Source organism: Carassius auratus, chromosome 18, assembly GCF_003368295.1.
Source record: "Carassius auratus strain Wakin chromosome 18, ASM336829v1, whole genome shotgun sequence".
NCBI lineage: Eukaryota > Metazoa > Chordata > Actinopteri > Cypriniformes > Cyprinidae > Carassius > Carassius auratus.
In genome coordinates this window covers 13385939-13408487 of record NC_039260.1, presented here as the reverse complement: position 1 = coordinate 13408487, position 22549 = coordinate 13385939, and the positions used below count along the sequence as shown (strand labels likewise).

Genomic DNA, 22549 nt, shown 5'->3' with positions numbered 1-22549 from the left:
TTAATCAGTGCCACCAGACGATTGCATCCTGGTGATTGCTGTTGCCATAGCAACATATGACGACCCACTTTGACTTCTGGAATGACAGCGCTTTTGCTGACCATGAAAACTATGAAAAATTACTCTGCTGATTTGTCACATGAAGTGAGATTTATTATTCACTAAGACATTCACAGCAGTTTCCACATTAGCTTATGTGGACAATAATTCCCAAGCACATGAAGGCAGCAATAAGTTATCATCTGGGAAATAAAAAGTCCATTAACTCTTGACAATTCTATCAAGTAGTTAGTTGGGGAAAAGAAAATGAGTATTATAAAACACATAATAATGTATAAGAATTATATTATTTCCAATTACTTCACCTTTTATTGAATAATGGGAAACATACTTTAAATTTGTTAACACTTAAATCTTTCAAACGTATTGCCTCTGAAAAATCTTGTTTAGGTTACTTAGTATATATTGAAGTTTTAATAAACTGGCTTCTGGGTAAGATTATACTGTGCAACATTAACTAGATTTTTCTGTGGCAATAAGTTTAATAGTTTTATTCAGCAAGGATGCATTCAAGTAATCAAATGTTAAAGTAAAACAGGTTTAAAGGTTTTTTTTTTTTTTTTTTCAAATAAATGATGTTCCCTTTCGATACTTCACTCATACTGTGTATGGGGAAAAGCTCCTTTTTTTCCTCGATACTGAAGCCTTTTTTCAATAACGCAGTGCAACTGCACTGCCATTGGTTTTATCTGTAAACTTTTTAAACCAATGACAGCGCTGCGTAGCTGCTCTAAAAGAACGTTTCTAACGCTCTATCCTAAACGCTCTATTCTAACACAATCCTAAAAAGGATTGTGCTGAACCCGACGCCCTCTAAATCCTCCTGATCGTTGGGGAAGAAAGAGGAAGGGGCAAAGTCCCGATCACGGCCGGACCACCGCAGAAGCTCTCTCACCTGCCTGCTGTGCGACCTGGCCCCACGTTGTTGTGTCACGGGAACAGTTTTCGACTCAGTCAATATGAGGGCGGTCATATCACCAGAGTGCGCTCTGGTACTTCAGCAGCTCACGGCCTCTGTCAGGAACAAAGCCTGTTTCCCTCTGAAGTTCTTTCAGAGGATGCTAGGGCTGATGGCTTCCGCCTCCCCAGTTTTACAGCTAGGCCTCCTACGAATGCGGCCCCTGCAATACTGGCTGAAACTCCAGGTCCCACCTCATGCTTGGCGGCACAGCTGCTTTCACATCAGGGTCAACCAGGCCTGTCTAGCAGCCCTGGAGCCTTGGAGCCTTGCGAGGGCAGACCAGCCTTCGGCTCGTGGTCGCACGAGGAAAGCCATCTCCATATCAACTGCCTCGAGATGCTGGCAGTGGAACGAGCCCTTCAATCCTTTCAGGCGATCCTGGAAGGGCGCCACATCCTAGTCCAGTCGGACATCATGACAGTGGTGTCCTACATAAATCACCAAGGCGGCCTTTCGTCCAGCCGCCTCTGCGCACTGGCAAAGCACCTCTTGGAATGGGCATTACCCAGGTTGCGATCGCTCAAGGCGACACACATACCTGGCAAGACGAATCTGGGAGCAGACATGCTTTTCGCGGAGCAATGTCCCCTCGGACGAGTGGATGCTCCATCCTCAGATGGTTCTCAAAATCTGGGAGATTTTCGGGAAGGCAGAGGTCGACCTCTTCGCCTCAGAAAGCAACTCTCATTGCCCAACTTATTTTTCAAAGGAAACAGATGCGCTGGCCCACAACTGGCCCAGCCTCCTTCTTTATGCTTTTCCCCCGATCGCTCTGATCCCTCAGGTCATCAGACGAGTCAGGGAAGACAGGCACAGAGTCCTCCTAGTGGCCCCACTCTGGAGGAGCCAAGTTTGGTCCTCGGAGCTTTTCAGGCTTTCCATGAAAGCCCCATGGCCGATCCCCCTGAGGCGGGACCTCCTCTCTCAGGCGAACAGGACAATCTGGCAACCACAGCCAGAACTCTGGGCTCTGCATGTATGGTCCCTCGATGGGAGCCTCTGAGCCTCCCCGGGGACGTGCTACACACCATTGCTCAGGCAAGAGCCCCATTTACAAGACGCCTCTACGCCCAGAAATGGTCAGTCTTCGTTGACTGGTGCTTAGCACAAAACAAAGACCCTGTTGAGTGTGATGTATCTCCGATACTGTCATTTCTCCAAGAGCGTCTAGAAAAGGGTCTCACCCCTTCCACGCTCAAGGTTTACGTAGCAGCCAGCGCAGCATTTCATGCTCCTATTGCTGGCCAATCAGTGGGTCGAAACAGCCTCATTGTGCGTTTCTTGAGAGGTGCTAGGCGATTGAAGCCCCCATGTCCTCTCACCGTTCCCACTTGGGACCTTCACACGGTCCTTGGAGCACTCAAAGGACCTCCCTTTGAACCGCTGCGGTCAGCTGACCTTCGGCCCCTAACGCTCAAAATCGCTCTGCTACTTGCTCTAGCATTGGTCAAGCGTGTTGGCGATTTATAGGCCCTCTCGGTGAGCCCTGCATGCCTTGAGTTTGGGCCCAATGACTCTAAGGTCATTTTAAAACCCAGACATGGCTACGTACCTAAAGTGCTCTCAACGCCATTCAGAGCACAGGTAATTTCCCTCTCAGCTCTGCCTCCATTGTCAGGTGAGCGAGAGCTGGATTTACTCTGCCCAGTGAGGGCTTTGAGGATATACATTGAGCAGTCACAGCCGTTCATGCAATCTGACCAGCTTTTTGTCTGCGTTGGTGGCCCCACCAAGAGGTCTTCGGTCTCAAAGCAACGCCTCTGCGTTGGATAGTTGAAACTATCACTCTATGTTACTCCTCTATGGGCCTTGAGTGCCCCATAAGAGTAAGAGCCCACTCAACTAGAGGGATGGCCTCTTCATGGGCCTGGTCTAGTGGTGTCTCTATCAAGGAAATCTGTGAGGCGGCCAGCTGGTCCTCGCCGTCCACTTTTGTCAGATTCTATAACTTGGATATCCCAACCTTGTATGCTCTGGTTCTTTCGGTTTGATACGACGGCCTCTAGCAGACTCCGTCATCATACCACCTCCAGGGAGCTAGCTCCCTCTTAGCAGTGTAGTGTCAAGGGTTCGATGGCTCCGGCCCTCTCACTTATCCTCTGGACCCCAGGGTGTTCAAGATAAGTCTTGTCGTTCCCTACCTGCGTTATATGCCGTGCCACGAGGCTGCGGGTTCAGTGTCGTCGCTCCAGTCGTATGACCTGATTTCCTCTGGCAATTGCCTGCTTATATAGCCATTCGCCCCGCCCAATTTTGTGGGCTTTGCCACACTGCACTGCGTTATTGAAAAAAGGCTTCAGTATCGAGCAAAAAAGGAGCTTTTCCCCCATATGCAGTACTCGTTCCGTATCTCAGAGAACCAAGGTTACGTTCGTAACCAAGTACGTTGTTTTGAACTGGATTTTGTTCAAAGAATACTGAATAAAATATATCACATATTAAGCTGTTAAATATCAAACTGTTTTCAAAATTGATAAATAATGAAAAATGCAGCATTTCTTGAGCACCCAAATTTTTACATGATTTTGAAGCAACAACAGTTTTTGCTAGGAAAGTTTGGTTTAATTTATGTGTGTCTTAGTCTGTTAAATACGTGCTGAAGTGGCACTTGGTTTTGTGTTTGGTTATCGCGGGACTGCCCAGTATCAGTCTGCTAAATAGTGAGGCGTGGCCAAACCCAGTGAAAGTACTTAAGTATTTAGTACTTAGCTGTTTTGCAAGCCCTTCTCCAGCCAAATAGTCAAGCAACAGATAAGGACAGCAGTTTGTAAATGTTTTGCCTCATTTTCTCATTAGACTACTGCATGATCATTGTTGCTAGGAAAGTTTGGTTTAATTACTGTGTGTCTTACCCTGATAAATACGTGCTGAAGTGGTGCTTGATTTTGCATTTGCCTATCGCGGGACTGCCCAGTTTTGGTCTGCTAAATAGTGAGGCGTGGCCAACTGACTTCAATCTCAGGTAAATATAAAAGCGGTAGCCCTTGTGTGAAGCCCGATGAGTGTAAAGACAATCGTCTCTACCTGTGCGACTCCAACGAGCAAAGACACCAACAGGGCACTTGAGTATAGCTTTCTCCCCTTTTTTTACTTTTTGTACAGCTTGTTCTCAAAGTACTTATTTAGGTCACTTGTAGTAACTATGTGCATTCAGATCTCTACTATCACTACTAACACTCGGAGAGCATGCAATGTTGGGGTGGTGTAAGCGTAGTGGATAAGACACATGCCTTTAGTGTGAGAGACCAGGTTTCAAATCCACTGTGAGACATCAACGTGTCCCTGAGCAAGACACTTAACCCCTAGTTGCTCCAGAGGCGTGCGACCTATGAAATATATAACAATTGTAAGTTGCTTTGTATAAGAGCGTCAGATAAATGTAAATGTAAATATCAAATATCAATGTACATCGAAGGAAGGCCTATCTGGCAAATCTAAGGCCTGTTCCTCTGACCTTTACTACTATGCTCTCTATTCCAGTTGGTCTCTGGAACTGCCAGTCTGCTGTTAGCAAAGCAGACTTCATTTCTTCTATTGCTACTCATTCAGGTCTCAGCCTCATGACACTGACTGAGACTTGGATCAAACCTGAAGACACTGCCACTCTCACAGCCCTCTCCACTAATTTCACTTGTTCCCACACTCTTCGAATTACTTTGAGGAGTGGAGGTACTGGTCTCCTTATATCAAAATAATGAAAATTTGATCTTCAACCATCACCTACAGTTAACGGTTCATTTGAATCACATGCCATTACTGTAACTCATCCTGTTAAAATCCACTTTGTGGTCATTTATCGTCCCCCAGGTCAACTGGAAAACTTTTTGGAGTTGGATGTGCTGCTAGCAAACTTTCCTGAAGATAGTACTCCTCCTCCTCTGCTTAGGGACTTCAACATCCAACTAGATAAACCCCAAGCTGCTGACTTCAACCCTCTGCTCTCGCCTCATTTGATCTCAAGCGAGTGTCTACTACAGCGACTTAACAAATCTGGCAACCAACTGGACCTCATCTACACGTGCTGTTGCTCAGTGGAAACTCTTCAGTTGCTCCACTGCACACCTCAGACCACTTCCTCATTACTGCTAACCTGGCACATACTCCTGAAGTGGCACATACTCCGACGCAGGTCACCTTTTGAGAGGAACCTATGCTAACTCTCTCCATCTCGCCTATCTTCTGTGGTTTCATCTTCACCTCCTTCACTCTCTCAGTTTTCAGCTCTGGACATGAACAGTGCTACGGACCACTCTTTGCTCCACTCTAACCTCTTGCTTGGACAACTTTTGCCCACTGTCGTCTAGACCAGCACGCACCACCCCATCTGCCCCCTGGCTGTCCGAGGTTCGCCGTGAACATCGCTCTAAACTCAGAGCTGCAGAGAGGAAATGGCATAAATCAAGACTCTACCAACCTCAGTGTGTATCAGTCTTTCCTCTCTTCCTTCTCTGCAAATGTCTTCACTGCTAAAACATCCTAATACTCACACCAAAATGAACAACTGTTGTGAAACTCGGACAGTCTTCAAAACTTTCTCTTCTCTTCTTAATCCGCCTCCACCTCCTCCTCCATCAACTCTTACAGCTGACGACTTTGCAGTTTTCTTCACAAATAAGACAAGAACCATCAGTTACCAAATTCTCTGCACCGCAGACTGAGGATAACTTCACAATGACCAATGCACACTCTCTTTCCTCCTCCTCTCCACTCTCAGAGATGGACATTACCAACTCCTCTCTTGACTCTGGAACATTTCCCTCAGCATTTAAGCAGGCTCGGGTAAGCCCACTGCTTAAGAAACCATCTCTAAGTCCAGCTCTTCTAGAAAACTTACAAACTACAAAACCCTTCTTCCATTCATTGCAAAGACACTTGAGCAAGCTTTGTTCAACCAGCTCTCTATGTCCCTCGTACAGAACAACCTCCTGGACCACAACCAATCTGGCTTCAAAAGTGGCCACTCAACTGAGACTGCCCTGCTCTCGGTTACTGAAGCCAATCGACTGGCAAGATCACCTTCAAAATCCTCAGTACTCATCTTACTGGACCTGTCTGCTGCTATTGACACTGTTAATCACCAGATTCTCCTGTCCACACTCAGAAAGATGGGCATCTATTGAACCACACTCCTGTGTTTGCAGTCCTACCTCTCCAATAGATTCTTCAGCGTGTCTTGGAGGGTTGATGTTTTTAAGTAACAACAACTTGTTACTGGGGTTCCTCAAGGCTCAGTACTTATACCACAGTTCTTCTCCATCTACATGACATCATTAGGATCTGTCATTCAGAACCATGGCTTTTCTTATCATTGTTATGCTAATAACACCCAACTCTACTTCTCATTCCAACCAGATGACCTGACAGTAGCTGCTCGCATTTCTTTATTTTCTTCCCGATGTCTGCCAGGTTCATCCACAGATGTCTCTCCGCTACCATGGCGGAGGCGGCCTGCTTGGTAGCCTGTAGAGAGATCTGTCGTGCAGCGCATCTTGGATACCTGATCAGAAAAAAGGCCCTCGCCTCTATCCAGGTCTATTAGCAGATCAGTCTGATATGCTTGAAGCACCACCATTGTGCTGCACATGCCTTGCCATTTAAGCGAGATATATTTCTTGAAGGTGCTTAGATGGCAAGGAGGGAGATTAAGAGAGGATGTCTTCCCTGCAGAAAGAAAGCTCTTTCTACAGGGGGCATCATCTCATAGCCGTTTTTGTGCATTGCCTCAATGTCGGCACAGTTCTTATGCTGAAACGATGGATGCGAGAAGAAAATGGCCTCTTTCATTTCTTTTTCGATCTCTATATGGAGATCAGGAAGAAATGGAAGGCTCACCTGAGCTGGAGGGCTATGGTCAGAAGGATAACGCGTGCACTTCACCCAAACAAATGACACAAAGATTATGTGTGTCATCGGGTGTCAAATAACGCCAACATGGATGCACACATTGTCTAAACACTTGCTAATAGTCGCCATGATAGACAGAGAAAGATCGCTCTTACCAGTTCTTTCAGATGCACTCTTCAATGAAACCGGTGCCTGTTTATAGTCACGCCGGTTGTGACGTCAGTGGCTGTCCCCGGCCAACTCGTTGGTGTTTTTTCAATGTATGCTTCAGACACTGGTCCCGACGAGGTGTTCCCCCATAGCGACCCCTAGAGGAAGCAGTTCGAAGTTCTCTTGAAAGGGAACCAGTAATGTTATAGTGTTTGTTGTTGTCCACATCATACTCTTGGTCTTCCTTCATTTCTTCCTCCACTCCCTACTCCTTCTCCTCCTCCTCCTCCTCCTCCTCCTACTCCTCCTCCTCCTTCTCCTCCTCTACGGTGTCCTCGACCTCTTCCTTCACATCTCTCTGGATCCATTGTTTCAAACCTGAATGAGGTTCTGATTGTTGTGTCATATGTTGATGCCTAGTGTTTCAATTTGGGTTTTTGACCCCAAAATTTAATTTATAGTGTACATGTAGCACAAATCTTTTATCTGAATAGAGATGTGCAATTTCTATGTACAATGAATTCTGGTAGAACACTATTCCAAAGATTGCCATGGACTCTTTCTCTGTCTTTTTCCCTCCCTCTTGCTTTTTCTTTGATACATATCTCCTCAGATTGAGTTGAAGAGTTCAGATGCACTCTGTCCCCAAACTAATTTAATCTGACCATCTTTATAAGCTTTACAATCTTTTCATATCCTAGATCTATATTACAGATCATGCTGTTATGCTGACAGATTGGCTCATCCCACTGCAGAGAACATACATGAATATCCCATGAACCCCAATCAAAATTAAAGAGCTTGTCTGGAAGGATCTCTTCTGTAAATGTTTGATGGATATTCATTAAAGGTGAAGTGACCCCTGAGATCCACAGTTTTAATGAACAGAGTAGAGACGGTATGCTGGGGGACTATTTTTCCCTCTCTTCTTCTTTCATCAGTTTATTTTCCTTTTCAATCTTTTATATCTTCTCAGTTCATTCTTTCTATCTCTCTCTCTCCAATATTCTAATTCCTGTCCCATTCCCCATTTCCTCCATAACTCAGTTTTTCTCCACCGGCTTTTTTTTTTTTTTTTTCATTCTCTTTCCTTTCATCATCTTTTTCACCAACTCATTCCCTCTGTGGAGATGATGGTAAGTTCATGTGTTTTTACACCAGCTGCTCGTTTGCTACACAGTGACAAATGGGTGTGAAACACAAAGCCATTGAATTCAGTTATAATATGACATCTGCCCTAATATATCTCTTCAATTTCACAATCCAAGCTTTCTTGTTTAAAATCTTAATTCTTTTGTAAGGCTAAAATTTAGAGGGCAGCTCAGTTTTTGTGAGTCGAGAATGTAGGACACAGCAAGAGTTCACACTAGTGAAAGCTCATTTACACCCATTTACAATGCAGATGAGAGCGACTCTGAGAGACCTGCAGATTACTGCCAAAACAGCTACTGGCAAAGGTTACACATGTATCATCACTGAGCAATAGCATCACTATCTCTGCAGTTCTGCCTCAACAGTCTGCTTCCTGTTTGATGAAGTCATGAGACCAATGAACAAGAAATTAACTGGTCAACATAAACAGAAGCCATTCGATATCCGTCTGACTTTGTCTGAATAAAATTTAATTGGTAATATTTTTTATTATTATTATTTATTTATTTTTGTCAGTTACTTTAAGACTGCAAAAATCCAACTGCAATGTACACAACTTCTCATAGACTTTTTTTTTTTGGGGGGTGGGGGGGGGCACAAATCAAGTAATAAAAGCTGCAAACTATTATAAAATTGCAGAATATATTGGAAAGAATTACATTGATAAAATTAAATCATTATCACTCATTTTTATGTCAGTGCTTCCTGTTAGATTTAATTAGGGTTAACACCGAAACTGCATTGCATTTTCTTTTATGCATTTATCAAAACAATAGTGAAAAAAAAACTATTGTTATAACTCTTTTTTTTATTTTAATTATATTTTAAAATGCAGTTTATTCTTGTACAGGTAATTCAGGATTCCAGCTAAAAAGTATTAAATGTAGTTGTATCAAATTCAAGGCCATAAAAAAAGTCTTAAATTGTAGAAGAATGTGTTAATTATGATTTCAAGGGGTCTTAAATTTTGGGCATGGAAAGACCAGAACTTTGTTATAGCTTAATGTGCCATTACTGGGGAAACAGTTATATTTCTGCTGTTCCTAAAACGTTACCTGCGGGCAGAGAATGAATGTGCATTTTCAACAAACCTGTAGTTTTTGTTCAGACCAATGTGAAAATCAACCCATATTTTGCAAACGCACATAGCTTTAGATGTGAACTGGTGGATCGATAAGAAGATAATGCACTATAAAAATCTAAACAGTAAAATGTATTTATGTTATTTAATTAATATAATAATGTATAATAATAAATTAATATAATAATTTTCTTAAAAATAGACATAGACATTTCCCTACCCTGCTCATATGTTTTTTTTTTTTTTTTTTTTTTGCAGGTCCTAAAAAAGTCTTTAAAAATACTTAAAGTATATACTTAAAAGTCTTCAATTCTGTAATTCAAAGCTGATTATTCCAGTACTCAGTGTCATGTTCCTTCAAAAATCATTCTAATGTGCCGATTTGGTGATCAAGAAACATTTCTCATTATGATCAATGTTGAAAACAGTTGTGTAGAGTTTTTTTTTTTTATTTTTTTTTTTCAGAATTCCAAAAACTGTAGCTTGACTACACCCCAAAAAATAAATAAATAAATAGTTTATAACTGCACCTAAGTGAACTTTTTCCTTGATTTAATATGAAACATGTATGTGCAAATTCTAATGCACTTTTCGCTCTCTCCTCCTATCTTTTTTCAAGGCGATCCAGTCTGGTTATTACCACAAAGCTCTACTGGGGTGGAAGGCGAGTAAACTTTCCTTTTGTTCACTGTGGATGTCATGTCATGTCATGTGTATAGCGTTTGGACCAATCAGACACACAACTATTCGTTATATATAACAAATAATCCCTAACACTCCCTCACCCTACCAACAAGGCAACTATGAGGGTCTGTGGAGCCTTCCGCCGAAATGCAACTAATGCCGCAAAAAGGCAGAACAGGCCTCTGGTTCCATGTCAACCAAAGACCAACCCTCACTCCATTTCCCCTTAGGAAAGACACATAATGCCCATAAAAATGGTCTCTTCTCTAATTAATTCTTAGAAAAACCTTTCCGTAACTGAGCACACATACCCTCAGGACATTGTTCATACCATTACTTTTCTTGTACTGTACTGTTTTATGCATGTGTTATGATAGATCACTAGTTAATATAACCTCACCTATATCATGTTTGGTCTTTTTGAATTTGTCTTCTTATTATCTAAATGAGAGTTTGTATTATATGTTGATACTCATGAAACATATTAGTGTTTTTTTTTTTTTATAATTTTTAATCGTTTTTTCATCAAAAACCAATCACATTACACATGCAAAATGCCATGCTCTAAGACAAATTGTCATAAACTTTCCTTGCATAAGTGCAAGTCACCACTGGCTCTTTGACCCTCGAGAGGTGTGACCTCCACAGAACTTAAAAGGCATCACTTCTGATCTAGCTATATGCTCTAATTAATACTGTAGGAAAGATATTTTCTGTGGCCACAAAAATATCCTTTCTTAGAGATGATATGAACTTACACTGAATGTTCGCTGGACGAACAGATTAGTTGATGGCAATTTAATTCTGCTACAGTTGATATAAATAGTTGTAATTAATTATTTATATACATTTCACTTTTTAGCTAATTTGCTACACATGACAAATTTAATTTTATAACTCTCACCCTGTTGCACATTCAAAAGGTCAGCACATTTAACACAGACATCTGTGGATTTACACATTTCATGAATGCAGTTACAAACCTATGTTTAGGTTAAGCGCTGAGCATGCATTTTCTGTATTTGTAAGTATTCTGGAAGTAAGTGAGCAAAAGTGCTGCTGTGAAGCTTGATAAGACTTAAGAAAAGGCCTGTCCCATTTACCCACAAATCCTCTCTCATGAATACTAATCAGAATTTCAATATGCCAGGATTTTATTTGAAGTTAAAAAATGAACATGCAAAAGGGCCAGTCTGAAAGAGAAAAAAGATGAGCAAGAAACTCTGGCAGAAGGAGGACATGTCTCATATGTTAGACTGAACTTGGCTCTGTCTGAAATTTTGCTTTCTGACGTACATATGTCTCTTTGTGTGTCTCTTTTTCGCCACAGAGCCGAGACAGAACGAGGCCTTTCTAGGAAACACATTATTGAAGGTGAAATGCACACATTCCCTTTTTAAATACTCTCAATCTGGGATCACAGCTTGTGTGTGTGCGTGTGTGTGCGTGTGTGAGAGAGAGACACAGAGAGAGAGAGAGAGAGAGAGTGTTTGCTCTTGTTTTTGTGACATTTCAGGACACAACTCTGTATAATGACATGGATATGACACAGGTATTACAAGAAGAGGGTGACTTATGAAGACATAACCCATGTTCCCATTTTTCAAAACACTTATAAACCATACAGAATTCGTTTTTTTGAGAAAGTAAAAATGCACAAAGTTTCCTGTAAGGGTTAGGGTTAGGTGTAGGGCTGGTGTAGGGCCATAGAATTACAGTTTGTACAGTATAAAAAACATTAAACCTATGGGATGTCCCCACTTTTCACAAAAACAAACGTGTGTGGCAGGCAGAAATAACAGTTAGAAGGACTTAAGACAATGTAGATAGAAATGACTTTCTGAACAACATCAGTAACTGAACACACAATGCACAGAATCAAGCCAAAAATTCATAATTTTCCCCTGACTGGATTTCATCTGACTCCAACAGGCATCTTGGATTGTAATGTTACATTTCAGCATGCCTTGCTTACATCAAAACAATGGTTCAACCTATAAGATGTAGGAGGAAACTTTTTAAAAGCATAATGAAAATTAAAGGAATACTTTAAAAGTAAATTCTGTCATTAATTACTCATCCTCGTGTTGTTCCGAACCTTTAAGACTTTTGTTCATCTTCGGAACACAAATTAAGATATTTTTGATGAATTCCGAGACTCCTCTGGCCCTCCCATAGACAGCAAGGATCCTAACACGATCACGTATAGAACATGTAGAACAAAAATAATGACTTTATTCAATGATTTGTCTCCTCCGCATCACCCTGGCGCCATTTTGGAGAGTATCACATGTGTAAACACATATGCAATGCACGTACGTGGAGACGTTGCTAACATTGTTTACATTTTGATCTGAACATAACGTATCCACGTACATGGGTTGCATAAGTTGTTTACATATGCACTCTGAGAAATAAAGGTACAAAAGCTATGTACACTTTAAGTACCTTTAGTGTTCCTGTAGCAAGGTTGGCGGTTCGATTCCCCGGGAACACGATAGGTAAAAATTGATAGCCTGAATGCACTGTAAGTCGCTTTGGATAAAAACGTCTGCTAAATGCATAAATTTAATTGTAATTTTTCTAATTTACCTTTAAGGTACCAAACGTACCTTTTGGAAAGGTAGTGCCCCAGTGACAGCTTTTGTACCTTTATTTCTGAGAGTATGTGATACTCTCCAAAATGGCACTAGGGTGACGCGGAGGAGACTAATTGTTGAATGAAGTCATTGTTGTTGTTTTCTTTGCAAACAAAATGTATTCTTGTAGCTTTCGAAAATTACATTTTCAGTAAAAGGCAGTTCATCACTGAATTCAGTAATACTCTCTAAGTTATGAGAGAGCTCTCAGATCGTAATTTTTAATTCTTTATTATCTTCTGAAGATGGACAAAGGTCTTATAGGTTTGGAACGACATGAGGGTGAGAAAATAATGACAGAATTTACATTTTTAGGTGAACTAACCCTTTAAGTAAATAATGAGTCCCTTTTTGTGTGGGTGAACTGCTTGCTTAAAAACTAGTTATGTTCTAATGCATACAGTAGATGCTCTCAGTAGGGTCAGAGTTGCATTTGTGAAAGTACGGAAATAATTCCCACCCCTGGCCAAGATATTCAGGGTTACAGGGAAGATGAATGATTGGTTGTTTGTGCCATTCCACACCGGCCCTTATTTTTCTTCAGTGCCAGCAGGTTTGGGGCCAGACACCTATTTTACAAACATAGAGCTCAGGATACACATGGCTCTCGCCCACCTGCAGTTCCCTGCATTTGAAGCATGTCTGTGAACAAGCCAGCCATATTATATTTATATCACTGGATTAGATTCAGTCATTGGTCTGGTCAGGCTGCAAAGCAGACACACATATCCATACAGATAAGGATGGACTGGGAATTTGTGACATAATGTAGGCTTAGACACACAGTCTGTTTCCCATATTGTTAAATATTGTACAAATATACATATATCGTGTATGTTGCCCTGTGAATTTTTTTTTCCAACTCTTTATCTTGGATACTATTATTTGTCATTGATGCAAATGTAAAAAGTAGTTGCTTTGAGCATTTAAACTACAGCTCAAAAGTTTGGGGACATAAATACATATATGTTAAAGGTATTATTAATTTATTTCTTTAAGGATTCATTTAAAGAAAAATATTTCTAAAGATTTTTTTCAGGTAAATACTGTTTAAACTTTATATCCATCAAATAATAATGGGAAAAAAAAGTATTGCGGTTTCCACCAAAAATGAAAGCAGCACTGACCAAAAATACATCTTGAGCACCATTTCAGCATATTGTCAGTTATGCTGACATTGTTGTGCTACTTTGCACTATATAATTGAGCAATCACATACCTCTCTTTGGCTCAGTGTGTCTCAAACTGCTGACAACCACCATCATTTCTTGACTGTAAAGCCTCATCTGACCTCAAGATGCTGACCCTGTCAGAGTGAACCTCTAGAGGTGGACACACGAGGGAATCCAGTCCCAAACACACTTCATTATGCTTGACGATCTATCCAGCACTCTGCCGAATTAAAGACAGAGACACACAGAATGAATGAGCCCTGGGGCCCTGTACAGGACACACTTGATTACTACAGAGTCCACCAGACTCACACAGCTGGGTGTCCCTCGTCTGCAGAGCTTGATTAAGTGGGGAAAGTTTGTCCTGATGTCATGAGGGCTTGACATTCTTCATGATATGAAGAGTCCTCAACAAACTGTTGTCTGTCAGAGCATGCAACTTTTTAATTAGCACTAGCCTTTCCCTCTTTTATAACTTATAATGCTACATTGGAGAATAAAAACTAACAGACTTCTTTTTTTTGAAAGGGGAGACAAACAATACCCAGACTGACTCACAATATACATCTGGCTTTCAGGTCTTAAGGGCTCCTTGCAGAGGATGCAGCTGGAATATGTGGATGTGGTCTTCGCCAACCGGCCTGATAGCAACACACCGATGGAGGGTAAGTTTGGTCATTAAAATAAGGGCAAGTTTTAAAATGTTGGGGTTGCCTTAGTAAATATATTAACATATTTACTGATATATCACTTGAGACTACTGATATATATATATATATATATATATATATATATATATATATATATAAAGTTATAATTCAACTTCATCAGGAGTACTAGGTTACTTGTGTACAATGTGTATTTCATATTATTAAGCCTAAAATGTGATAAATGTCACCATTGATGAGGAATGTATGATCTTTAAATCATTTTGGTCTTTAAATGCAAGATATTTAAAGTGTATCTGATGTAAACTCACCTAAAGGAGTATTAGGAACACCTGTTCAATTTCTCATTGACATGGTTGTTGGTGCCAGACGGGCCAGTCTGAGTATTTCACAATCTGCTCAGTTACTGGGATTTTCACGCACAACCATGTTTAGGGTTTACAAAGAATGGTATGAAAAGGGAAAAACATCCAGTATGCGGCAGTCTAGTGATGCTAGAGGTCAGAGGAGAATGGGCCGACTCAAGCTGATACAAGGGCAACTTTGACTGAAATAACGACTCGTTACAACCGAGGTATGCAGCAAAGCATTTGTGAAGCTACAACACACACAACCTTGAGGCGGATGGGCTACAACAGCAGAAGACCCCACCGGGTACCACTCATCTCCACTACAAATTGGAAAAAGAGGCTACAGTTTGCACGAGCTCACCAAAATTGAAGACTGGAAAAATGTTGCCTGGTCTGATGAGTCTCGATTTCTGTTGAGACATTCAGATTGTAGAGTTAGAATTTGGCGTAAACAGAATGAAAACATGGATCGATCATGCTGTGCAGGCTGGTGGAGGTGGTGTAATGGTGTGGGGGATGTTTTCTTGGCATACTTTAGGTCCCTTAGTACCAATTGGGCATTATTTAAATGCCACGGCCCACCTGAGCATTGTTTCTGACCATGTCCATCCCTTTATGACCACCATGTACCCATTCTCTGATGGCTACTTCCAGCAGGATAATGCACCATGTCACAAAGCTTGAATCATTTCAAATTGGTTTCTTGAACATGACAATGAGTTCACTGTACTAAAATGGCCCCACAGTCACCAGATCTCAACCCAGTGGGATGTGGTGAAACGAGAGCTTTGTGCTCTGGATGTGCATCCCACAAATCTCCATCAACTGCAAGATGCTATTCTATCAATATGGGCCAACATTTCTCAAGAATGCTTTCAGCACCTTGTTGAATCAATGCCACTTTAGCACAATCATTTATACTTCAGTATATTTTCAGTTGGACTTCAGCACTATTTCCACACAACTGAAGTGCACAAGTACAAAAATATACCAAAAATATTTCAAGTTTAATATTTAACTTAATATACCAAAAGTACAATTGCAGTATATTTTTATTAAGTACATAAATATGTATGTATAAATATGTATTGTTACAATATATATTTTAAAATGTAATTCTAATTCTATGCTGCTTTTAATAGCAATAGAAATCTTTTGTAGCATTATTAATTCAGTGTCTTCAGTATACCCTTTGATCAGTTTAATGTATTCCTCATATAAATACGACTATTAACTTTTGAATGGTATAGTGTATGGAATTTGTTTGGGGTACATTGTGAAGACTTTGAGAGCACTTTGGGAAACTCTTTGGAAAGTACTGAGAAGTTAGCGATCTCAATACTGCATCAAAAGCCATGCACAAAAGAACGAGTGTGTCAGACTAAAAGGGTTGGTGTCCTGCAGGCACATCCATCTGAGGTCTAAATCCTCTGAAAGATGTATTCGTGATAACAGGGTTACGATAAAGTGCAGTCCCCAGGATGCCATCACGGTAATAATTCTGAATAACCAGACTTTTTACTTCTACTCAAAGTACACAATGCAGCCAGCAGGCTACCACGCTGCTGTTAAAGCTCTGGACTGCCCAAAGCTTCAAGTGCAGTCAGCGTGAACATCTAATCTACTGTTTAATAATGTGCTTTTGGTACAAAGCACAAGATAGCAAAATCTCTTGAACAATATAAACCGGTTACAAAATAAGAGGAGACAGAGAAAAACAACTGCATCAAGAGCAATTTGGAGAAAATGGGAGGGTAGTTAATTAAAATGAATATCTGCTGCTGATGCCGTTTTTTAAATTGAGAGTTTTATTCTCAGAAGAGCAAATGAGAAGTGAGCCAGTCTCTTTGACCTTCAGTACTCATAAAGAAATTACCAGCTGTTGTAACAACAGATGCTCTCTTTCATTTATCCATCCTATTAAGTTCCTGAGAAATCATAATGTATATGCGGCCGCCCTAAACTCCGTAAATTGCAAAGATTGCACTCTTTAGCCAATCTCCTGTCACCTTGTAGAGCCAAAAAGGAGATTTTCGAAAGAGAAAGATTTTCATAGTCCATCTCTTTTTGTGAGCTCAATCAATATTCTCTTGTTAAGGGGGATCTGTATGCCCCTCTGGTATGTGTGTACCGCTTAGAGCTGTTCTGTTATGTAGCATTCAGGGCTTAGTAATATTTCAAAGCTCTGCGCTGGATGCCAAGGTTACACTGACTCAGCCATTTGTTCCAGACCTCTCTACTTTAACAAGCTTTTCAGCTTTCACTCCATCACTTCTCACTCAGACTCAGAGAATCTAACACAGTACCTATACAAATCTTACTTCCCATTACAGTTTTTACATCTTCCCCAAGCAAAGAATGTTTATTTGTTACAAACAGAAAGTTAATTCATTGCAACCCTACCAGTTCAGTTCACTCATTGAGTCCGCCTTTAAGAACCTAAATAATTACATTGGCTAAAAGAGTGCTCATTCAGTGCCTGATTAGAAATCCTACAAAATCACTGAAAGAAGCTGTAGAACTTGAAATAAAATATTTGCAGTTCTTTGTGTTTAATGTTGTGTAAACTAACCTCTTCATGTTCTAACTTGGCATGCATCATTTTCCAGTTATTACAGAGGCAGACTATCCATTAACAAATATCAGGGGTGTAGCCATCATTTTAGAAGTGAGGGGGACAGGAGTGTTTTATATATAAAAAACTTAAGCAAACATAACAGCTTCCTTTTTTGACAAAGTAAACCTACTCATAAGCTCACCTGGTACAGCATTGCACTTGTAAAACAAGAGTCACACTCAACAGAGCTCAGAGATTTGTATCATGTTTGATTTTGCTAACACTGTCGGTTAGGGTTACGGTTAGGGTTTAGGTAGGGTTTAAATTAAGGTGGTAGGTTGGTTTCAAATGTGATAAAGTATTAACCTTTTATTATAAATCAACACACATTTTATTTTAAAAGTGCTGCAAAAATCGCAAGCCTAGACTCCTTAATCATCTCTGGTTCTTACCTTTTAACACTGAACAGATGTGTGGATGCCTCTCTCTCGCTGTCCGTCTGTCTCATAGGCATGGACAAGCAGATCGCTATGCAGTGCTTTTCTGCTGCAGTGATGCATAAAGTGTCCAGAGTTTAGCGCTCCTCATTGTGTGCAGTGCATATTAAAGTTCCTCAGTGGTTCTGCAATCCCCTGATTATTCTCTATTCACTTTTTTTCTTACCTGATTACAATTTTATCAGCATGAAGGGTAAAAGCTAAAGGGAATATGAAGTTACACTCCACTTTATCATTCATTTTTCCTCATGAGTGCACTTATTGAATTATGTGAAAACACATAAAAGTGCATCATGCTGAACGTAATCCACCCAAGATGAGGCACACAGTGAATGAAACTATACATTACAGGATTAAGTCACCACCTGAAGATATAGCACACACCTGTATAAACTGAAAATAAAAAAAATGAGTAGAAAATGTGCAGTAAGTGAGTTTTGAGAAACGCTGTTGATATTTGAAATCGCAAACAAACAGGCCTTTTACCCAAAGATTCACACCCCTGACTTGGTAGCTCAGAACCCTCAAATATCCTTACTGGGGATTGGACAGAAGTGTGTTTTGGATTTGATATGATCCACTTTCTACAATGTTTCTCAGAAATCACTCATGACACCTTTAAATTTAGAGGCATTTTTAGACATTTTCTTTAGCACTAAAACACAATGCAATGCAATGTATATTTCAAAATATGTGAAGACGAGGTTGTTGAAGCACCAATCACACACCACTTTAGACAATAACACAATTTAGATAGTTTACACCAAATTTGACATTTATCCTTGATGACCAGCAGAACTATTGTAGTTTCTCATATTTTAATAATTGCCTAATTTGTTTTGACTTTTTCTGGCTTTTCAACATAACTAAAAAAAAAATGAAATGCACAGAATGTAGTAATTCTGTCCTAGTCTGCCCTTGTGAAAAGGAAGTACACGTTATAATACAACAAGATAAAAAATGAAAACGTAATGAAAATAATATATTTTAAAATAATACATTTAATTGATAACGGAATATTGGTCTTATGTTTCTAACACTTTGTTATTATTTAGTGATTAATTGCATATTAATTGCAATTAAATAAATAATTATTATAGTTTAAACTTAAATGCATTTAACTGAAATTTAGAGTGCTTTTATTCACTTAAGCAGCACTTTGTGTGATTATACAGGTGCATCTCAATAATTTAGAATGTTAAGTCTTTGGTTCTTTTAATTTTGATGATTTTGTCTCACATTAAACAAAAACCCACCAATTCACTATCCCAACAAATTAGAATACTTCATAAGACCAATAAAAATAAAAAATAAAAATTTTGTGAATTGTTGGCCTTCTGGAAAGTATGTTAATTTACTGAAAATGTACTTGATACTTGGTAAGGGCTACTTTTGCTTTATTTACTGCCTCAATTTGGCGTGGCAGGGAGGTGATCAGTTTGTGGCACTGCTGAGGTTGTATGGAAGTCCAGGTTTCTTTGACATCTGCATTTTTTGGTCTCTTGTTTCCTATTTTCCTCTTGACAATACTCCATAGATTCTCTATGGGGTTCGAGTCTGGTGAGTTTTCTGGCCAGTCAAGAACACCAACACCATGGTTATTTAACCAACTTTTGGTGCTTTTGGCAATGTGGGCAGGTGCCAAATCCTGCTGGAAAATGAAATCAGCATCTCCAAAAAGCTGGCCAGCAGATGGAAGCATGAAGTGCTCCAAAATGTCTTAGTAAATGGGTGCAGTGACTGGTTTTCAAAAAACACTATGGACCAAAACCAGCTGATGACATTGCATCCCAAATCATCGCAGACTATGGAAACTTAACACTATCTCCACCCTTCCTCCAGACTCTAGGACCTTGGTTTCCAAATTAAATACAAAACTTGCCTTCATCTGAAAAAAAAAGGACTTTGGACCACTGGGCAATAGTTTAGTTCTCCTTAGCCCAGGAAAGGCATCTTTGACATTGTCTGTGATTCAGGAGTGTCTTAATAAGAGGAATACGACAACTGTATCCAAATTCCTTGACAAGTCTGTATGTGGTGGCTCTTGATGCCTTGACCCCAGCCTCAAGTGCATTCCTTGTAAATTCATTCAAATTGTTGAATCAATTTTGCTTGACAATCCTCATAAGGCTGCAGTTCTTTCCGTTGGTTGTGCATCTTTTTCCTTCCACTCAAATTTCTGTTAACATGCTTGGGTATACCACTGTGCAGTCAGCTTCTTTGGCAATGAATGTTTGTAGCTAACCCTTCTGGATAACTGACAGATCAGCAGTCTTCCCCATAATTGTGTATCCTAGTGAACTGAGAGACCATTTTGAAGGCTCAGGAAACCTTTGCAGGTGTTTTGAGTTGATTAGCTAATTGGCGTGTCACCATATTCTAATTTCTTTTAGGTTTTTGTTAAATGTGAACCGTTCTACTAACCACAAGTAACTTTGCAACTACATGGCAAGTAGCAGTCATTAAAGTATTAGACTGTCTACTATTTTTTGATCCCCCACAGACATTGTACTGACTTTAAGTAACTTTGCAAGTATGTCAACTTATTCTATTAACCCTAAACTTAACATAATATTCTACTAATACTCTAATGAAAGTTATTTCACATATACGGGTCAAAAGTTAAAATTTCACATATCATAGATTCATTACAGTACATGTAAAGTAAATCATTTCAAAAGGTTATTTTTTCTCTCTTTTTTTAATTATTTTTGATGATTAGATCTAACAGCCCACGAAAGTCAATGATCCAGTATCTCAAAATCTAAAAAATATTTACATTTGAGTGTCGTTAAATGACCATCCCTACAATATAAATTCCAGGTATCTCTTGTTCTTTGAAATCACAATAATGGGGAAGATTGCTGACTTGGTTCTGACAATGGTCGACAAGACAATCATTGACACCCTCCACAAAGAGAGTAAGTCATAGAAGATCATTACTGAAATGGGTGGCTATTCACAGAGTGCTGTATCAAGCCATATTAAATGTAAAGTTGACTGGAAGGAAAGAATTGGAAAGGAAAAGGTGCACAAGCAACAGGAACGACAGCAAGCTTGAGAATACTTTCAAGTAAAGCCAATTCAAACACTTCACAAGGAATGGACTGAAGCTGGAGTCAGAACTGGATTGTTGATCAGCTCCAAAACACTCTTTTCAGATAAAAGTAAATTTAGTATTTCATTTGGACATCAAGGTCTGGAGAAAGACTAGAGAGGCACAGAATCCAAGCTGCTTTAAGAACAGTGTGAAGTTCTCACAGTCAGTGATGATTTGGGTGCCGTGACGTCTGCTGGTGGTTGTCCATTGTGTTTTATTAAGTCCAAAGTAAATGCAGCCATCTACCAGGAGATTTTGGAGCACTTTGTGCTTTCATCTGCTGACAAGCTTTATGGAGATGTTGATTTCCTTTTCCAGCAGGAATTCAGCACCTGACCACAGTGTCAAAACCACTTCCAAGTGGTTTGCTGACCACGATATAACCATGCTTGATTGACCACCCAATGTGCCTGACCTGAACCCCATATAAATCAATTGAATATTTTCAAGAGAAAGATGAGAAACAGTTGATTCAACAATACAGATGAGCTGAAGGGTCAATCGTGCCTCAGCAGTGCCACAGGCTGATCGCGTCCATGCCACAGCTCACTGATGCTGGAGTTTGTGCTAAAGGAGCCCCAGCAAAACATTTTACAATGTTTTACTTTACATGTAATGAATCTAGATTATATGAAAGTTTCACTTTTAGAAATACGTTACAGATTTACAATTATTTTTTTATTTTTTTTACGATATTCAAATGTTTGGAGATGCAACTGAAGTTGCAAATTAATAAGATTTTTTTTTTTTTTATACTTTTAAGCTTTGGAGTACACTACAGGTACACATTGAATTAAATTATTTATTTTTCACAAGGGTAATAACAGAATTTGTGAATATTTGTCTCCTTAGAGATCGTCAGAGCCATGACCTACGTGATAAACCAAGGCATGTCCATGTACTGGGGGACCTCACGATGGACAGCTATGGAAATAATGGTAAGTAACATTTTTCTAAACAGCATTAGTCATTATAAAATTCAACATCCCCCTAGAGGGCACAGCATTCTGATCCCTGATCATTGACTTCCTGTAGGACTGAACTCAGGAGCAAACTATGTTTGAAGGGACAACATAGTACCCTCTCGTATCTCAGCTCTTCTATAGTGTATATTGGCCACATCACATATTTTTAGCCCTTGGACTGAAGTCAGTGTTTTTCAGTACTGTTGCTTTAATTGCAGTGTAGCACAAAGCAAGTTGGCCCAAACTGATATGCTGTAATTAAGCACTGACATTGTTAATTCATGGGTGATAAATGGTGGCTTGATCAGGGTTTTTACAGAGAGGACATACAATGATGACCTGCAATTTGTGTGACTGTGATAATACTATGTTCTGGTGTCATGCCAGATCCATCCCACGTAAACACACCCCCACGACTGGAACTTGTGTTCACAGCCTGAAATTAGCTCTCTGCATGCATATGAAATCAAGGATTCAGTAGGGTTGTCAACAGCCATGTGATATTAATATAGACTGTATACAGGAGAGACCAGGACTAGCTGTCACTTTTATTACAGGCAGTATTTTTTCAGGGTGTAGTAAATGTCAGTTTCTATAGGTTCATACCTAAAGACCTGACAACAGAAAAGCAAACAGTTCCAGCATTCTTATATTAAAAAAGGCTATTTC

General features: G+C 39.9%; 1 protein-coding gene across 4 annotated transcripts in view; it reads left to right on the top strand.

Moving 5' to 3' along the window:
- LOC113118507 (voltage-gated potassium channel subunit beta-1) overlaps positions 1-22549 on the top strand; it is a 135073-nt gene that overhangs the window by 108441 nt on the left and 4083 nt on the right. For all 4 annotated transcript variants that reach the window (XM_026287745.1, XM_026287742.1, XM_026287743.1 and 1 more), the window contains 4 exons: positions 9868-9912; positions 11263-11306; positions 14322-14408; positions 21768-21853. In XM_026287745.1, the coding sequence (XP_026143530.1) occupies positions 9868-9912; positions 11263-11306; positions 14322-14408; positions 21768-21853 (262 nt within the window). The remainder of the gene's footprint in view (positions 1-9867; positions 9913-11262; positions 11307-14321; positions 14409-21767; positions 21854-22549) is intronic.